The 20,596-nt window shown below is 43.6% G+C and overlaps 1 protein-coding gene across 3 annotated transcripts in view; it reads left to right on the top strand.

The window, feature by feature from the left end:
- Positions 1–20,363, top strand: part of ARSJ (arylsulfatase family member J) — a 38,728-nt gene extending 18,365 nt beyond the window's left edge. For 2 of the 3 annotated variants that reach the window (XM_030946965.1, XM_030946966.1), the window contains exon 2: positions 12,988–16,338. In XM_030946965.1, the coding sequence (XP_030802825.1) occupies positions 12,988–14,389 (1,402 nt within the window). In that variant the 3' untranslated portion in view covers positions 14,390–16,338. Of the gene's footprint in view, positions 1–12,987; positions 16,339–20,208 lie in introns of those variants that run through there. The other variant, XR_004060668.1, reaches the window with a different exon arrangement.
- The last annotated feature ends 233 nt before the right edge of the window (positions 20,364–20,596 follow it).

Below are 20,596 nucleotides of genomic sequence, written 5' to 3'. Positions count from 1 at the left end.
TGAGGAATTTTACAGTCATGCAGCCAGATTGCCAGAATTCAAAATACATTAAGTGCTGGATATTGAACAAGCCAGCTGGGAGAGTTCATGAAGAACCAAGGCAATGTGGTTAAGTTGCAGGGGCACATTTGTAGAACAAGTTGAAAATGTGTTTTATAGCGTGCACCCACTCCTGTGAGAAACCTGGTGAGGTGATCCTGGACAAGCCCAGTGCTCTGACAATATATACAAAGTTAGCAGTGACTTGCTGCTCTGACTTTGTACAGCTGTACACAGGGCTGTTAATTTATCTGTTTGGTGGGACAAGTTAGTAATGCTGTACTAATTGCTGTCACTAATGGGACAGTAAAGATAAGAATGTGAGCTGACAGGCTCCCTGCATTGTTCACAGCTTCCTCTGGCTCCTATTTCCTGTGTGACCCATTGGAGCTATACCCCACAGATTTGTTTAGGGAATGGCAAAGTCTGCTGCAGACAAAGCCGAGCAGATGTTGTGGTTCCAGCAGTGTTCCTGCCATGTTCCCATCCCCTGAACACAGCCACGGCTCTGTGGTGGTGTCACCACTCGTCACCTCTGTGCTGTGGTACAGTCTTAGCTGCTACAGACACTCTGCATAATGTCAGCAAATTGCTGTGGGGCTGATCTGCTCCTCCTTTAGCCTTCCTGGCTCCTGAAGGGGAAAGAAAGATTTTGCTTTTTCACTCAAGACAGATGCAAAGCATGCCTGATTCTTATCTCTTCTCCTTCCCTCTTTTCCCTTTACAATCCCCACAGTATGCAAATTTCTATTCCCACTTAGAGAAGAATGTTGAAAATAACAAGAACAGATTCTAACTGATGATGCTTCGTTCAGCATTACACCATTTTGTAAATTTTGATGTTATTGCCAGGATTATTAACCACTGAAATACATAATTTCACAACCTGGACAGGATGTAAGTGATTTGGAAGCCACAAGTTACTTGCCACTGATTGAGTAACTTTCCACAGAGTTAACTGTGCTTCAGAAGAGCGGATGGGTTATGATCTTGCTGTCGTATTTTTCCAACTACATTTCCCACTGGAAAGCCTGGGATTGGAGACCAAATATGCAGGAGCTGCTTTTCTGTGATCACACATTGATAAGTGCTAAATATGTTTCCCTTTCTCCTGAACTAGTGTTTCTCAAAGAATCACAACTTATACCTTTTATTTTCAATTTTTAATGGGTGATGCTCAATTTCCAGGAGGTATTTGCCCTTAAACCCCTTCTCACAGGGTATGTGATGCTAATATCACTCTACTTAAATAAATGTTATCAGACAGGGGGAGAAAGCCCCACAGAAGGCAGCAGACAGTGCTGATGGTATCTCTGCTTAGGTTCCATTAGTGTATTGAGTTGCTGGATATTATGAATGCAAACTTCCAAAACTTTGTGTGTGTCCCTCACTTACGCTTATTTACACCTCGCTTACTCTTATCCAGCTCACCCTGTTACATGAGTCATTTTTGAGGTATTTTGTCCGGGATCAAAATCACCTACTAGCATCTTTAATAAGGCACAGCTTCATTAATACATTAACATTTTATAGCAAGTGTTTTATGTAAGCTTTGTCTGCTTTTATACATAATTGCTAGACATGTAAGAGACTCTGTTTCTAGATTTTTGTGGGACCAACAGCAATAAGGCACCTATTTTGTGCTCCATTTTATTTTCAGGGATGTTGCACCACAGCCCCGGTTGCTGTTAGGCCTTTGGACTCTGCCTCAATGCAGCAGCAAAGCAAGATGTGAGCAAGGAGCAGTGTGAATGAGAGTTAGGAGGGATTAGGGAGTGCAGCACTGACATCCAAGAGAGCACTGCTTGTTTTGCTAAGCCGGATTTAGGAGGGAAATAAAGAAGCATTTTTCCAAATCTCTTCATTATTCATTGCACAGTGGCCTAGAAACAGATGTGCTGTTAACCTCTATCCCCTGTTAACTCCAGTTTGTTCCTTTCTGTGGTGGGGGAGGCTGAGGGAGGGGGAGAAATGCAGCAGGGTGGTGTGAGGGGGCTTCACAGTGTCTGTGCCATGGCATCTTGCAGCCATCAAGTGTGACAGGAGAGTTCTCCAATTCCATCACATTCTTGCTACACAGAGAAGCCTTACATTTCTCCTAGCCCTTGTCTAGTTTGGGCAGGGAGCAAAGGTAGCAACTCAAATCCATTGGTACAGGAGCAGAGAAATCCCCATGGAGTACCACTGGGCTCCAGCAGGTACCATTAGTGACAGGACAAGAGGGAGGGGCCTCAAGTTGTGCCAGGGGAAGGTTTAGGTTGGATAGCAGGGAAAATATCTTCGCCCAAAGGACTGTCAAATTCTGGAACCACCTGAAGCTCAAGTCAGCATCCCTGAGAGATTTAAAAGCCGCGTAGGTGTGGCACTTAGGGACATGGTTTAGCACAGGAATTGGCATTGTCAGGTCACTGGTTGGACTCCATCCTAAATGTCTTTTCCAGCCGTGGGTCACAGTGAGCGGGTCATGTACCTGCTGAAGTTGCTTTGCTCCTTTTGAGTTCCAACATGTGGTGCTTTGAATGCAGACATTTTACTTCCCTTTTTAATATAGTGTGTGGTGTCTGATGTGGTAGTTAAAAATTGTCACAGAACTGACTGACAGCCCTGCAACACTGCTCCCCACTCTTCTCCCTGTGCTACAACAGCACACCTACATCCGCTCAGACACTGGCAGTGAAAGCAGCTCCTTTCCATGTGGGATCTCTCCTGTGAGTAAACAAAGATGTTCCATTTCCTCGTGATGTCAGTCAGGAACCTGTCGTGTGGGACCCAGGTTAATGCAGTACCTCATTATCTTCATCCATTATTTCTTTGGGAACCACACACAGTGCCTTTGTCTTGATCAGAACTGGACGAGAATATTGTGGTGAGTTCTGAAAAAGAGATTTTCATATTATATTTCTCAGGTGAATCAAATATCAGGAAATAGAAAGAAAATCCAGCAACCAGCAATATGTGACAGAACTCATGCATGACTGCTGGCAATCACTGTAAATAAGCAGATGCCTGTAGCACTGTATTTTAACAAATACAGTTCCTAAGTGGTTTGGAATCAGGATGAGGCTCTTTGCATCCTGCCACCTCTTTTATCAGGACTAAAAAGCCCATTTTGAGCTTTAGCTGTGTTGTGCAACAGGCATGGTTCCATCCTTGCTCAAAGGGATGAGCAGCACAATAGACTCAGAAACTGATATCAGAGTGTGAGAAGGACAAAAGGACTGGAGGTCAGTGGGGGTGCTCAGGCTGAGAACTGTGCAGAAGCCAGAAGAGAGCATCTCTTGGCTGCCAGCCCTCCCTCCCTTTCAGGGCAAGCTAATTCCTTTCACTGATGGTTCAGTGCCACTGCTGTTGCCAGTAAACATCAGCCCAAAAAACCAGCAATATTGTTGAAAAGTCAAATTAGAGATGGGTTTTTTTTCCAGATAAAGCTGTTCTTCATATTATTAAGGCTGTAGCTTTTCTGGGAAGGTGCTCTGGAGTGGCATGGAGCAGTTGTGGGTGGTGTCTGTCCCAGGGTAGTGTCTGAGCAGCAGAGGGCATTGCTGTCTCTTGCTGCCAAGAACAGACCTTACATGAGGGGTCTGCGTGGGCACCGCAGCCTCTGTAAAGCCTGAGCTTTGCTTGTTGAAATGAGTGGCACCCTCAGTTCTGAGCAGCACCTTGTTATTTCATATGAGCAGCATCCAGTGCTCTGGCTGAAATGCATAATGAAACTCCAAAGACTACAGCAGGAATCCTGCTGTCTCAGACTGCTGTGCCATACACTGGGGATGAAGGAGAAGATAATAATTTCCTTTTGATGCCTGTGTACATGTTTTACAATAATGTTATGTGATAGAATGCATTAAGTAGAACAAACAGAATAACGAAGTTGAGATGAAACGGGAATAATCATCCAAGAATGTTTCTTAATTAATCAGCATTCCTGGTGAACCTCCACATGAAAAAAAGGAGTTTGGTGCATTAATTCATAGACTCATTTTGATACTTTGATAACTCTGAGAAAAAATTTACCTAGAAGTCTATTCAATTGAAATTGACTGAATTACACTTTTATTTAAATAGGTACATATTGATTAAGGGGGGCAGAATCTGTTCTCTATCCTCTCATAGAATCTTGGAGACAGTTGAGCTTGAGACATCTCACAGAGCAGGATAATAGAAATATTATAAATACTAAAGAGACCTTGTGGCTGTTACCACTTGATCATCATACTCTCGCAATAATAATTTATCTCCAATGTTAAATTACTGTCTGTAAGACTTATCCAAGGATTCAAATGGAACTTAATGGCCTATGGTACCCTTATGCTCACTAAAGCAGTGGAACTATGATGTTCTGCAATGTCACACTCAGAAATGGTGTGTTTATGTAGTTGTTCAGTGGTTAATAAAAAATTACAGGTGTCACAAAGCTCGGATGTTGTGAAGGTGTCTAAAACACTTGAGATGTCGCTGAAGTACCACATAGTCCTATTTTTCTTTTCCATGTCATAATGTTCTTTAATTATAAAACAATTACCTCTCTCAAATGATACCATATAAGCCTGTGATGTGGTAGTTGTTAACTTGTATTTTGCATCTTGTCTTTTTGCCCTCAGTCATCCTTGCTGTCAGTTCAAGGTCATTTTATAGCATTTAGGTTGATAAAGGCTCTAGGTGCTGGATGTGTGAATGATAGCTAAGGACAGTTTTCATTCAGAAATGGTACTAATTGCTCAAAATGAGAATTTTAATTAGAGAGTAATATGAGACAATAACTGTTTGGCTGCTACCTTAAGGGCTGCCATCAAATATGTCATTTTTATGAGAGATGTCTTCTTATGAAAGGCAGCCATATAATGAATATCTTTCGTGTCCCTTAGGTGCAGTCATTGAATAAATTCTTCCTATATAAAGATGAACCAGCTTTCCTAAACTGTCACAGAAATAGGTGGAAAATATTTCACACATGTGCATGGCAGGTCATGTAAAAACTCCTGTGTTATTTGCAATTAAAGTATTCTTTTAGACAGAATATGAGACACCTTCAAGTTTGCCCTGTCTGTAGCAGTGACTATTCTGGGATATTAGGAGGCTCTGGGGTGCTGTTCTCCCCAGCTCAGCAGAGAGCAGGGGCTGGAATGGAGGCACCTCTCCTTTACAAACTGGGACATGCTGTGTCCCTGTCCCGGCATGCTGGTCCTGTTCCAGCCTCACTCTGCGAGTACCCAAGGGAGGGATTCTTCTGCACACAGTTTTTAGACTCCATTTATCTCCTTTTCTTCTGGTTTTTCTCCTGCAAAAATGACCAAAGCAGGATGACAAATCCATCTCTAACTAATGGCAGAGTCATTTTAGGTTCCTTTCCCCTGTACCACGGTGATTAGGTGTCATATCCGCTGGCATCTGCTGTTGCTGAGCCCAGATTTTGGTGGTGAGGTCTGGATTTGTGGTTGGCATGCAGAGCATTTGGTGACATTGTTTTCTTTCCATGTCACTCCCGTGCAGACATGGAACCGCAACACCGATTATGCAATCACACATTTCCCCTTTTCCTAAATGAATTCCAGTGATAAAGCTGGAAACGTTGTGCTGTTTCCACAGCTGCAGCAAACTGGGAGCAAAGAAAACAATAGCTGCATGAACACATGTGCATTCCAGCTGCTGCCAACTCCCATATTCTCCCTTCTCCTTGCTGTCATCCTGTAAGAGCCGAAATGAGGGATGCAGGACTCCAGGGGGTCTCCAAAATGCAGTTTTTCCATCCAGGAGGTTACAGCAGCCCAGGGTTGTGGGTGACAGAGCTGTGCCTACAGCTGTCAGCTCCAGCTGCAGGCAGGCCTGGAGACCCCTTGGTTTTGGTTACATTACATGATATCCTTTTCTTTGCTGAGCATCTTAATACAGTAGAACCAATCTATACCTTAGCTATTATCTATAGCCTATCATAACTACTGTAATTACCATATTCATGTTACTATTCTGCAATCACTAAAAGCTAGTACATTACAGTTCAAGCTAGAAGTTGTTATTCAGTTTTCTGGCAGTGGAAAATTCTGAGACAGTTTTTCTACTTGCAACTTTGCCGACTTGTTTGCCTGTGCTATCTTCCTGCTTGGTAAAAACATCTTCTTGTTTGAGGTGGGTTTATCTTTTGCTCTAAGCCATAAAAACCCCTTCCAACTAACACACCCTTTGCCTCCTTGGTTAGCCAGTAAGGCTGGCTCAGCAATTCTTTTCTTCTATATCAAAACTTGCTTCCATCTCTATTCCTTCATCAGACTCTGCATTTAAAAATCTTTCTGCCAAGCACACATCTGTGAGACTTTCTTGTCGAACTTTCATCTTTCCCAACATCCTCCCATTGGAGCAGATAAATGGCCTCAGTGACAGGAAAGGTTGGTAGCCGATAAGCTGCCAGTTAAATAATGTTTGGTAGAAAATTTGGAATTAGTGTCTGAAAATACTAATTGCAACTTAATTTGGAGCTTCAAGCTTCAAGCTTCTGGAACCAAGGAGAGAAGCCCTGAGGAAGTGCATATGAAAGTTTCTGTTCTTTTCCCTCCCAGCTTGCTCCCATAGTAAGATATTTTTCCTTTAAAGCTCACAACTCTGGAGACAACAGTTGCTTTCCTGCTGTTCACTGAGCACTGCCTCACTCCTGGGGTGCCAGGTGCATCTGCAGGAGTTAGGAAGATAAAAGAGAGAGGATCTGGTGCATATCCTGGAGATGTAAAACTGTTGGAATAGAGAGCTGTGGAGAACAGCTTTTTGTGGCATGGTTCCCCAGTTTTCAAGCATTTCTAGGTGCCAGGTGATAAAAATCCTTTTCGCAGTATAAACAATATCAGGGTGTAAGGACATTATTTAAATGGCCAGATGACAGGGCTGGTGTGAGATCAGAATTTCAATATGATTCTGAGGTTGAGTTCGTGCATCAAAATCCAAATGGCATTTGGCAAAGTAAGGATGTCTCAGCTCCTCTAAGTCCTTGGAGAAAGGTCATGGAGCAACACTGATAACATTATTAGTCTGCCAGGAAATTGCTACTTTATTTTTCTTTTCCTGAATTTGATGGAAGATCCTTAACTGATTTAAAAACAACAATGAAAACTTGAAAATAGGGCAAGATACAGAATCTTCCAAATGACATATATGCAATAGCATTGCCAGAGTGATAAAACAGTAAATAATGTGAGTTAGACTTTTAATGTAAACACTTCATTTAGAAGTAGATGCTTTTTTCAGTCTGATTTATAAGCACATAAAAATTCTAGGAATACAGCTGAGGATGAAATAACTGTGTGTGTATGTCTGAGTGAAGACTTCAGGTTTGATTTGTGTGGGCTGACACAGTGAAAGTCTGTGAAGGTTTGGAGTTTGTATTTAGTTTTTAATGTTGCATTTTCTTCTCTGATGCATTTCCACTTATAACCCACCTTCCCCCAAAATCCCAAAGTCGTAAGCCAGAAGATAAAAATGGTTAAATGATAGATAATGAATGATATATTCAATGTAGAAAATTGTATTTTTCTGCTATTTTTGAAAGCTGAAATGCAAACTAATGTAGTGTGGGCTCGGGGCTCCTTGGGATAGGCACTGAGCAGACTATGTGGCATGAAAACTTTGATGCTGACATTTAGAAGTGTATCCCATGGGATTACACACAGTTGCCATAGGCTGTAAACACTGAAGAAATGAGATAGATGGGATTTAGCTTGACCTGCTCTTGTCCAGAACAGATGCCAAACTTGCTGCCCTAAGGAGTGCCAAGGTGCCACACCTGCTTGGCCTCTCATGGCAGCTTGGCACTTGGAAGTCTGCAAAGTCAACCCTTGTCATCAGTCTCTAAGTTAGGGAAAGAATGGAAATAAGAAGGACATGAGCATTTAGAAAACGTTTTGCTTCTCAGCAAATTGACATAATAGCAGTGAGACAGAAGCACTGTGGCTATGGCACTCTGGCTTTGTTGTCATCAGTCTGAGGGGACCAGGACTTGCTGATGGCTTGGCAGCAATTCATGTCAGGCTGTGATGGCTTTGTTTACATCTCATTTAAATCAGCTCAGCTCTGCCCAAGGGTCTCCTGGATCAACTCACCCCTTTTCCAGCTTTACTCTGATTTAGTTTAAAATACTTCAGCATATGCAGCATGAAACATTTCGTTTTTATGGCAGATATTTCTGCTGCAGAGTCCTTTTGTGTGATTCTTTCATGCTGGTCCATACCCAACATGCCCATGGTCAGGATCCCCTGCCCTGCTCTTCACCAGCCTGGGTGGAAGAGCTCCTGAACTGCTCCTGCGTCCCTCACAAGCACCTTACGGAGCTGAAAACAACTTTGAGATGATTCAGAGTGAACATCCCTGCCCAAAGCAACAACTTTGTCAGACATGTAGGGCTTGTGGGCTCCACGCTAAAGCCTCAGTCCACTCTAAAAATGTCTTTGTTGTATCTGGTTTCTCTCACTGGTGATTGTGCCCTGCCTCTGATGATTTGCTGGTGACAAATGGCATCTTGGGAATTTTTCCTCCCAGTAACTTGGATGTCTGAGGACTGACAGCCCCCAAAATCACATATTTCCCTATTTTTTTACTCACCTGGAATTCCTCTGTTTTAGCTGTTGTGTTATACAGATAGTTTCAGGTAAGATGTCAAAGACTGTTCTTTAGTAACCCCTAAATCGATGCTCTTGCCTGGTGCCTGCTTGTTGTATCTCATTATTTTTAACAGGGAAATGCACAGTCATCAATAGTGATCTCTTTAATTTATGTAGCATGCAGACCTCAGTGCCATCACTCTATGCAACTCCTGGCAAACATGGGGTTTTTATTTAAAGTATCCTTTTCTGAATCCTAGGCTAGAGTTTATTATTTTTACAATTGAGGTTTTTTTCAACATATCCTGAGCTATGCAAGCATAATAAAAATACATTTTCCACGTATACTAACTAGAGCTCTGCTAGCAAAAGTTCCTGAAATTAGAAACTTCCAACTGAGCTTCTTTGTTAATCTACAGTGACCCTTAGAAGAATCTCAGTTTGAGGACAATTAATGCAGTATTTGAAAATTGTGAGAGCTTGAAATCAGTAGTGTTGTACATGCACATTACAAAATCAGAAACATCCCAGCTTCTTCCTCAGCATGGTGCAGAACCCACCCTGAAGTTAAGGGGGAAAACACTCAATAGAAAACTCCTCAGGGAACGGTTTGTTCAGGAAACTTGGCTTGGCCCACATGTGTGTGAGGCTGTGCAGGGGATGTGGGGTGTGCCAGGAGAATCCCTTCCCCTCCACAGCCCCCCAGCCCTGCTCTCTGCCGTGGGGAACAGCAGGGAAATGTGCAGAGATTCTGTCACTGCAGAAGAGAGCTGGAAACTAATGCAGCACTGCTGAGGGCATCAGAAGGGGGAAGTGAAGCCTCCCTCCCAGTGTTAGCACATTCCTCAAGCTCAGGTCTCACTGACTTCAGTGTGCCTGTGGTGCTTTGCATCCATAACACTCCAGCACTTCAGTGTGCAGTTCACCTTCAGCAGCTTCATGGGCTCTGCACCTTGGGACTGGAGGTGGGAGTGCTGTGAATCCACTGCCTGAGCTTTGTGTCTAAATTAAAAAAGGAAGGGAACTCGTGTTGGAAAGGGGTGTCATGAGCTCACACTCAGGAGGGGAGGATTTATTTGCTTACTTATTTATTTTAAGAACCCTCTGAAATATTTCTGTGAGCATCCAAGAAGCAAAGGGCAGTGAAGTCATTGGGATGCTCCCAGAGGGAGGCCATTGCTTTAAAGTTTCCCCTGCAAACAAGAAAACAGCTCAGTGTGTCAGTGAGCCAGCACTGAGCATCTGCCTTGGCTGCAACACTTATCACAGTGGGTTTTCTGTGAACATCTGAACAGCACACCAGGAAAACAAAAACAAGAGTAGAAAATGCACGAAGAGCCATCCCTGTATAGTGAGGAGAAATTAATTTTCAATATACTTCTTATTAGCTGAGCACTTCACACAAATTTTACTTAGTTCCTTATTCTGCAGATTGGCAATTTCAGGTATTCTAAAGGAGAACACCTATGATCCAGATTGTCAGAGGAGCAGGGAGAAGGGGAGCACAGCACATCCATCTAAAGTATTCCCAAGTCTTGAACCCCACTCTTTATACAGTTAATGGCCTCTCTCAGCAGTTAATGGCCTATATGTAAATAATGCCCACGAAGGTCAAAGTCTAAAAAATAGTGAAATTAGATTCTGTGGCCTGTCAGCATTTGCTTAAATTTGACTGGTTACTGGTGCTGAAATTCTAATAATGAATTCCAGACTATTCACAGTCCTAACTTCCTTTCTGCATTTGGGATTAAATTCAGCCAATTTATTCTAAAAAATAGAAGCCATGAAATCTATAGGATGTATCTTACAGACATTTCATTGCAGTTGGTGAACTACACCCTCAAAATCAGTATCTGCCTCCTAGTCCCTTTATGTTTTTCCTGGTTCAGTTTTTTTTTGGTCTTGCACAGTCTAGAAACAGTTTCAAAACAGTTGTTTTGAGACATTTTTCCTATTGCTATTAGTGTCATTTGCTTCCATATCATCACTGTCTTTTGCTGAGATTACTTTGCTTTTCTATGGATGCCCTGCAAGTCCTTTGAAAATGAAATGCTTTCACTGAAGAAGTAATGTTGGCACATAATGGATCAATTAGAAAGGCATGTGGTGCAGGAAAGTGTACAAATCTTGACCTTTTTTGTCATAGTGCACAGTCTTCTGATAATCAGAGGTTGATATTTCTTTGAAGCATTTCTACACTTGAAATATTTCAACTTAAAATGTATTGGTTTGCAGACTTCTTTTTTACACATACGAGTGTAAAAATGTGTCTCTTTGTCTGTGTGCCTATAGGTATATTCCAAAGCACAGCCATGCCAAAAATAGCACACAGACACATCTGGGAAACACACCAGAGTCTCCTGCAAGGAGGCAGCAGCAGGGAATATATGTGCATATAGATGGATGTGTGTTATATGTGCAGTGTTACCAGCATATTGAATAACTTCCTTAGGGCACTGCTGAATGCCTCTGTGACTGAGGCTAATTCTTGCTGGATTTTGGTTCAATATTTGTCAGATCAACAGCTTAGGAATTTCATGCTTGGATCTCTAGTTGAAAAGCCCTCGCTGGGGAAACTGCCTGGTGTTTTAGGAATTCTTGACGAGAATGAACGTTGTGTGACTGTCGTGCTTTCTGTGTAGACATTTGCCTACAAGAGGAAGATTGGTTTGCAGTGTTTCACAGAGTCTGTGGCCTGTGCCCCTAAGGCCCAGCTTCTCAGTTTTCAGAGGAGAAGGGTGGTGGAAGGATCCGGCTGAGTCCCTTCAGAGAAAATCCTGACTTCCAGCAAAATCAGCTTGTTACAGAGGAACTGCCCCGCTGGGACTGGGGTCTGACCTTGTGATCAAGGAGCCTGTCAGAGTTAAGAAAACAGAAACTATTGACTAAAATAGCCAAGTGGGGACAAGGACTTTTCCAGTTGGATCAAAAAATGGGAATTTTCTGAAAGGATTTAACAAGGCAGAGGAAAAAGAAGGGGAAGGAAATGAAATGCCTTATGGACATAGTTCCCTGAGGAGTCGGAAATATGGAATGAGCTGAAGTATGGAGCACTGCATGGCTTTCATGGTTGTAGTTTACCTGTTTTAAGAGGAGAATGTTGCAGCTGAACCATGGGAAGGATGTGGGACTTGTGTGTGTGTGTGACATTTCTTTTACAAAAGCAAAGTGCAGATTCCAGAAACCCATCATTTTCAGGGTGTGTTTTAGCTCTCTCCCGCAGCATCTCCTGCGCTGTCAGCACCAGCCTGTGAGTTTGGGCACAATTGGGTGGCAGGGCTCCAGGTCCCCAGCCTGGTTCCAGAGACAATGCTGTGCAGAGGGGCTGGGGGGCAGAGCACAGCAGCAGCCCTGCAGCACGCTGGGTCCAGAGCAGCACAACAGCCAGAGCTTCTGCAGGCAGTTAGTGAGAGCAGAGCTTCTGGGTCCAGGGAAATTAGCTCCAGAATGAAATGGAGTTACACAATCCATCCACACTGCCAGCCATTAGAGACAGCTATGGCGCCTTTGGAGATCCTGGCCAGGAAGCCCTCATATGAAAGCAGGCTTCGCGTTCTTTATGGGCAGGCAGAGCCTAATGGTTTTAATTTTCTAGACAGCTCAGGAGGCCAATCAGATTGGCAACACCAGCAGAATTTGTCAAGAAGCCCCAACTCCTGCTACCACAAATTAATAAGAACCGGTTTTGGGGGAGATGCGCAGTATTAGTGGACCTGGCTGTTCTATGCATGGTTGAGAATTGAACCTCTTCTCACACTCAGGGAGGAGTTGTCTTTGGTCTACTATCTGCTGTTACATTCTCTTTTTTAGTGTCAAACTGGTATAAATATATTTGCCCTTGATTTTTGATACTTACTACTGCCCGTGCTGGATTCATTTTCATCATATGGAAGCCATATGTATTCTTTACACATAGCCTGTAGTGCACTGCAGAATTTATTACCCCATCCTTTAAACATACTGCTCTTACATGCTCAAAGCCCAGCATTTTTATATGCTGTAGATACGTTCACCGCTAGCAAATTACGAGGCACTGTAAAAATTGTATTTATCCACATAATTTTCTATAGCCATTGTTAAACGGAGACATGTGGAGGAAAGAAGGGTGCCTCAAAGTACCTGTGCTCCTGTATATGTAGGTATTTTGAGTAGCTCAGGTCATGGAGGGAAATGTTTCATCCCTCAGTGAGGCAAGGACAGATTTGATGGTGTGACCGAGCTGGTTTTTGAAAGCAGCGCACACAGGCACTCTGAAATATTTCCAGAGAAGGCTCTGGCATGCGTAGGGACATTTTATGTTAGGATTAAGGTGTCCATACACCTGAGCATTTCCTCCACCACCCTGATGCCTGTCTCCTCCCACCTCCAGGTACCAGATCCACACGGGACTGCAGCACTCCATCATCCGGCCGACGCAGCCCAACTGCTTACCTCTGGATAACGTCACGCTACCTCAGAAGCTCAAGGAGGTTGGGTACTCCACGCACATGGTGGGCAAGTGGCACCTGGGTTTCTACCGCCGGGAGTGCATGCCCACCCAGAGGGGGTTCGACTCCTTCTTCGGCTCGCTCCTGGGCAGCGGTGACTACTACACCCACTTCAAGTGTGACAGCCCCGGGATATGCGGCTACGACCTGTACGAGAACAACAACGCCGCCTGGGACCACGACAATGGCATCTACTCCACGCAGATGTACACGCAGAAAGTGCAGCAGATCCTGGCTTCTCATAACCCCAGGAAACCCATATTCCTCTATATTGCCTACCAAGCTGTCCATTCACCTCTTCAGGCGCCGGGCAGGTATTTTGAACATTACCGCTCGATAAACAACATCAACAGGCGGCGGTATGCGGCCATGCTGGCCTGCTTGGATGAGGCCATAAACAATGTGACCCTAGCTCTGAGGAAGTATGGCTACTACGAGAACAGCATTATCATTTATTCTTCTGATAATGGTGGGCAGCCGATGGCCGGAGGCAGTAACTGGCCACTCCGAGGAAGCAAAGGCACCTATTGGGAAGGAGGTATCCGCGCCGTCGGGTTTGTGCACAGCCCCCTTCTGAAAAACAAGGGATCTGTATGCAAGGAGCTGGTGCACATCACAGACTGGTTCCCCACGCTGATCACGCTGGCAGAGGGGCAGATCGATGAAGACATCCAGCTGGACGGCTACGACGTGTGGGAGACCATCAGCGAGGGCCGGCGCTCCCCGCGGGTGGACATCCTGCACAACATCGACCCCATCTACACCAAAGCCAAGAACGGCTCCTGGGCTGCTGGCTATGGGATCTGGAACACTGCCATCCAGTCTGCCATCAGAGTGAATCACTGGAAGCTGCTGACGGGAAACCCGGGCTACAGCGACTGGGTGCCTCCACAGGCCTTCAGCAACGCGGGTCCCAACCGCTGGCACAACGAGCGTGTCTCATGGTCAGCCGGGAAAACCGTGTGGCTCTTCAACATCACGGCCGACCCCTACGAGCGCGTGGACCTGTCTGCCCGGCACCCCGAGGTGGTGAAGCAGCTGCTGCGGAGGCTCTCGCAGTTCAACAAGACTGCGGTGCCCGTCCGCTACCCGCCCAAGGACCCACGCAGCAACCCCAAGCTCAACGGAGGAGTCTGGGGACCGTGGTTTAAGGAGGACGAAAAGAAAAAGAAATCAGACAAAAGCAAAGGTGCAAATAAGCAGAAGAAGATGAAGAAGAAGAAGAAAGCCAATCGGAAAAAGGGGCAGTCGTTTCACTGCCGGTCACGTCTTGCTGGTGGGTAAACTCTAAGCAGGCTCCTTGGCAAGGCCTGAGTCAGCCTGGCCCCACTTCTTGAACTTCTGATGGAATAGACTAGAAATGCCAGTTCTGCACTATGAATGAAAGTTGTCATCTTTTAATTTTGTCTCTGATTTCACCAGCACAAGATACCTTAGCAGTCTGCGTGACCATGTGACAGACTTTCTCCTCCATAGGATGAGTGGTCCTCACCCATCACCAGACACAATCCAGATAACAACAGTGATAGCATCTTGTTTCAGGAAACTTAGCTTTGATGGACAAATGATGGTTCCTTGCCTTAATTAGCTGGAATCTTTGGAGAGCATGGAGATGTTAATGGCAGATGTTCTCAAGCTGACAGATGGTTCAAAGGGAGAGAGGAGAAACAAAACCCAAGAACCTCTGTGTGTCAGTAAGTGTTAGTCATCAGCCTGTGACATGTTTTGATACAACACAGCAAAACTGAAGCCATCAGGGTAACTTTGTAGAGGTGCTGGGGAGGGGGGCATGATAGGAGGAAAGCTGCTTTAAATTAGATTTTGTCCGTCTTAACTAAATCTGAAATATTTTTAACATTTCCTAGATGTGCTGAGCTCCCCCTATTTGCAGTAAACACATGACCAAGGAGCACACACCTCATGTAATTTATTACAGGATAGAAAAAAAACACATCACCAAAGTGAATGTAATATATAAACACTTTAAGATAACTATACAACAATATGTAAAATAGATAATTTATTTTACAGCACAATCCTTATTTCTTTTCCATTAAAATTTCCTGGTTGATGCAAGGTACCCCTGTGGGTGCCAGGATTGTTTGGGTTCTTTTAACGTTGACTTCTTAAATTTTATTTCCACCCTGTCATTCAGAGTTTATTTAACAGATTCATATCCTCAGAGTACTGTAAACCAAGGAAATACTGTATACACTGCTAGGATGAGGAAGGAGAACAATTCAGGTGCGTCACTGCATTATGTATTTGCCTTCAGTGGTTTTGAATGTAACAAAGGGTTTATTTAATTTAGGAGTCCCATGAACATTGTTCATTTCTGTACAGAAGCTAGCCCATCTTGATGTTTGGGGGGAAAATTCTACTTCAAACCTTTTATTTATGTACCTATTAAAATAGTTTATTTTTATGGCATTCATAAAAGCAGTCTGCCTCTTTTTTTGCATCCAAAATAGCAATTCTGGCCTAGTTTGTTTTAAACAAATTCAAGTAAGCTGTTTCATTACTATTATTTTTGATACAGAGATGTTTTATGACATTTTGCTTCTGAAACAGAATTTCTTCTCCCAATATATATATCATTTGAGACATGCTTCAAAGTTTGCCCTTTTCCAAGGTGTCTGCATGGATGATGGATGCACGGACTGGCTGCACATTGGTGGTGATCTGTGGTAATTGATAAAATGCACACGCACATATAAGCTTCAAGATGAATTATGTAAAGTAAAATTGATGATTCATTTGGCTATAATGTATTTGGATAAAATTTCAGATAAGCCTGCTTTTCAGCAGTGTGTCACTTAACTCAGAAATTATATTTATATAAATGGATTATGGCTAAAAAATCAGTGTACACCGAAATCTGAATGAAATACAGCTGTCCAGAACTCCAGCAACCTCTGACCTTTTCAAAAGGCAGCTAAGTGCAGGTACATACTGCCAAACCCCTGCAAACGGCCTACTTAAAGCTATGAAGAAGAATAAAGCTGCCATTAACAAAACACAGAAACAAGTCAGGCAGCTCTTAGAGATACTTCTGTAATGAATATACTGGGGAGGACACAGAAATGCACTTGGAGAATTGCATGTAAATAATAATTATAAAAGGATGGTGTGTATCTGCATAAGTGCTTGATATTTTCACTGTTATTTTTCATGCTGTGTGGTCCTTAAGATGACTAATTAATTCCTTAGAAATCTGCCTAGCTTTTCTTCACATCCACACTATCCAGTGAGTAATCAGGAACTCTGATGTTCTCCAAATTCTCACTTTTTAAAAAAACGTGCTGTTGATGTCCTTAAAAGAAATGAGAATAGCATATTGAGATATTGTTCTTCAAAATGTGATCTGTAAAATTCATATCTGTGAGAAGATTCATTTAATTTTCCAAGGTAGTTTTTAAAAGATGAAAATTAGGTTTATAAGTTAAACTATATACAGAGAGACTATGATATTTTAATTTATTTTGTCATAATAGCAGCAAGGCAGTGTGATAGAGTGTTATCCTCATAGAATTAATTATTGCCCTTTTCCCTGAAAGTTATTTGGTGGCTTTGGCTTTCATTGGACCAAAGCAGCAGTGAACATTACTCTCTGACAACATTTTATTCTGTAATTATTTATATCTGTTCTCTCTCAGGCAGGATGGAAGTCCTTGAAAGTAACCAGTGCAAGGCAGAGCAGTGGATCAGTTCCCTGTGTGTTAAATAAATAAATGTGCCACGAGAGTAAGTGTTCGTAAAGTACACAGTGGGAGTACATTTCCAATTAATCTGATATTTTAATCTAGTGGAGGGCAAAAATTGGCTTTAGAGTGGGGTAGGAAATAGCCACAATTGAGCTGCATTCCTGAATGTTTTGCTGAAATGCTCCATGTCTGCTCTCACACAACACTTGTTTCACTGCAGCAGCACCGTGGGCTCTGGTTCATGGGGGTGCTGTGTAGCTCTCAAACCCCACTGTCTGTTTGCTGAGCTCTCAGTAGCTCCTACACACTCCCAGCAGGATTTCACAGCTTGTTTGCACCTGCAGATATTTTACATGCCCACTCTAGGGAAGGTTTGATGGGTAAACACTGGAAAAGAGGCCTGGAGAAAGGCTGGGTAGGGGACAGACAGTGGGGAGCATTTACTTATGATTTTTCAAATTGTCTCAAGCTTTCTCCAGACTCTGTGTGGGTACAAGGAAAAGGCAGGCTGGATATAACTCTGACCTGGTCTCAGAGACAACCACACCTTCAGGGGGCCAGCCTATTCTTCAGAAGAATACTGTCTTTTCCGGGTTTTTGCAATTTTATTTTAAAGCTCTTCACAAACAATCTTCTAATGGTAAGATAACTTTAACATCCTCAGTGACTTTTAAAGTTTTATTAGCAATAATATCGTTATTGTTATTATTATTGTTGTGTTGTTGTTACTTAGTTTGACATAAATTTGGAGACAAAACACTCTTGCACAGCTACAGGTAAAGAGGAGTGGAAGGTTGTGCCAGGAATGGTGAGTAAAGCAGAACTGTCAGTCCTTCCCTGTGGGGAATGGCCATGTGGGTGTGAAGCTCAGCCAGACCTGCAAACTTTGGAGCACGAAGGCACAGTGAGGCGCTCAGCAAATTTTAACCACCCAAAGTAAAGCACTGCACAAACTTCAACTTGGTAAACTTTAACTTAGCCAAACTTTGACTGATCCAGACACAACAGGGCACTTTCTAAGGCATTGCCTGGAATTTTTTAGTTTGGTGTACAATGTATTTTGAGAAGAAGGTAGGAGAAAAAAGAGGAAGAAAAAGGAGAAAGGTATGTAGGCAACACCCCGGGGCCTAGCGTGCCCTGAGGGCCTCTGGATCCATGGCAGGGAGCCCTGGGAGCTCGGGGCGTGTCCTGGGCTCTGCTCTGCTCCCCTGCGGCTCCCTGGGCACGGCCGCGCTTCGATGGGCCCTGAGGGGACACACGGACACACGGCACCATTGGGGTGAGGGGGACAGGCCGACATCTTGGGGAAGGGCAGGGGAAGGTGGGGGTGTCGGTTTGCCATGGTGGGTGAGGGCATGTGAGGGAAACGGTCTGAGGGTGTGTGTCAGGCTGTGGGGTCAGAGCGCCATTTTGTGTGGGGCTGTGGGGTCAGTCTGCCATTTTGTGTTGGGCTGTGGGGTCAGAGCGCCATTTTGTGTGGGGCTGTGAGTGACTCAGCCATTTTGTGTTGGGCTGTGGGGTCAGAGCGCCATTTTGTGTCAGGCTGTGGATCACTCCCTCCACCATTTTGTCTTGGGCCGTGGGATCACTCCGCCATTTTGTGGCAGAGCATGGATTACTCCGCCATTTTACGGCAAGCTGTGCGGTCACTCCACAGTGTTGTGTCAGGCCATGGGGTCACTCCACTGTGTTGTGTCAGATAGTCAGTTTCTCCCAGTGGTATTCTTTTGTGCAAATGGGGGTGCTGTGTCCAATAAGAAGACGAGTGCTACAAAAGAGTGGCTTAGCTGGATGAGGGGAGAGAGGAGTTTGTGGGTTGTGCTGTAAGGAGCTGCCCATGAGAAATTACTGAGAAGGTATGGGACTTTTGCAGTAAGGTGCCCACAAAAGAACACAAGCTTGACTTTGGCATCTCATTCTGTTCAGAGGAATACTCAGTAATGTACATGATTTCCTTTCTGTGGATCATAAGTCAAGGTCTTGATTGAAGTGGAGGACTTGTGTCAAAGGCAGGCCAATATAAAAATACCAAAATACTCTCATTTCCTGTGTTATGCTTCCTGCTTTTGTCTCTGCCAAACAAGCTAATAACAAAAAATATAAATACAGATAACTACATGAAAGAAGGTATAATTAAGTACCTGGATTTGAATTAATGGTCCAACAAAAGTATAATCCATGATATGGTTTAAAGTTATTTCATCAATTCCATTTGTTTCAGGTATAACCAGGGCAAGGTTGCTGAAGTTTAGCTTGTGACTAAAGTTACAGAACTGATTAACAACTGTTATTGTGAATTTCCATAACGAGAGGAGAACAGGGTCCTGAAATGTCATACTGATGTAGCCTGAAAAACACTTTTTTATAATTCCTTACAAACATCAGTATCTCAGTAAAAGTCAAGTATTTAATCGCCTGAAATCAGTGCAGGCCATGACGTTTGTTGTTGTTCCCTAGATTTGCTTCAAAAGATCACTTATGAGCATTACTTGGCAAGGGCCGATTTATTCCTCATTAAATGCAGCTTGCTTCTGCTAGTTGAGCTGGGCCAGCATGGAACAGTGTGCAGGAGAAAGTCAGAGCCTTACTCTGAGTGTAGGAATGGTTCTACACCAGCAGTGTGTGGGCACAGTTTGGAAATGGACATCACTAGTGACAACATCTGTAAGGATTTGCCAAAATCCAAAGCTAGGGACTAATTCCTTTTAGATAACCAAGCTGCATTTGTGGTTTTTAAGATGGCTGGCGAAGGAGGGGAAGTGTGGCCCTGTGAGAAGATGAAGAGCACCAAGCTGTGACTGCTGTCAGACTTTGAATGAAGAAATTGCACGTTGCTTAAAAGGAGCATTTTGGGACAGTGAACTGTATGCCATTAAAGAAATGCTTCATATATCATCATCTAATATTCTTGTAAAGAAACACAAGCTTCAAAGCTCTGAATATTGGCAAAACTTGAAGGGCATAACTAGTAATGTCTTACCTTTGGGCAACATTCTGAAGTCCTTCTCTCGTGGCATACTTTTTTAGAGTAATTGGTTCCAGTTTTATTGTGGTTTTCATCAGCAGATTCCATTACATCTTGTCAATCTGGATGGAGGGAATATAATTAGCATTGATAAAAAGCATGTTGGGTCTGTGGTGTTTATCTTCGCCAAATTGTTTAGGCTCTCAAGTGACCCCTAAGCAATCTCTTAGCAGACCTAAAGAATTGATCTCTTATTACTCTGTGGCTGTGGAGAATTTGAAAGAAATCCACAGGACTTGAAGGACTTGAAAAAGTACAGAGGGAGCACATAGCTCTGGCCTTCAGCCCGGGTGACTTCAGCATCTTTTGTCTTTAAATGTTATTTCTCTGAGGTTTTTACTGCTGCTAGATTTTTTTCCTCTTCTCTGTGCAAGGAAAAAGGCTGCATGATTAATTCTGCTTTCAACATTGGATGTGAAAGTCTGCTTAGAAAGCCCCTGCATGGAATGGCAGCAGAGAAGAGCAAGAAGTGCCTGCTTTTTGTGAGGAGGAACACAGTGTGCTATTTCCCCTGCCACAGCCACAGAGCCCTCACCAGCAGTCATTCAACTCCTTAGTCTGTGAGCCTGCCAAGATCCGGCAGTTATCCCAGGTAATGAGCAAGCTGAGATTAAATGGTTCCTGTCTTTCTTTCCCATCACTCTCTTACCCTGCAGCCTGAATGAACTTGTGGAATGCTTATATTGAAATCTGTGGAAAAGTCTCAGCAGACTGAGATCCCAGTGACATTGTTTCTTTCTCATCCATGCCACAGGCCAGCAT

This window comes from Camarhynchus parvulus, chromosome 4 (assembly GCF_901933205.1).
Source record: "Camarhynchus parvulus chromosome 4, STF_HiC, whole genome shotgun sequence".
Classification (NCBI taxonomy): domain Eukaryota; kingdom Metazoa; phylum Chordata; class Aves; order Passeriformes; family Thraupidae; genus Camarhynchus; species Camarhynchus parvulus.
Note: the sequence above shows the minus strand (reverse complement) of the source record. Positions and strands in the feature narration are given on the sequence as shown.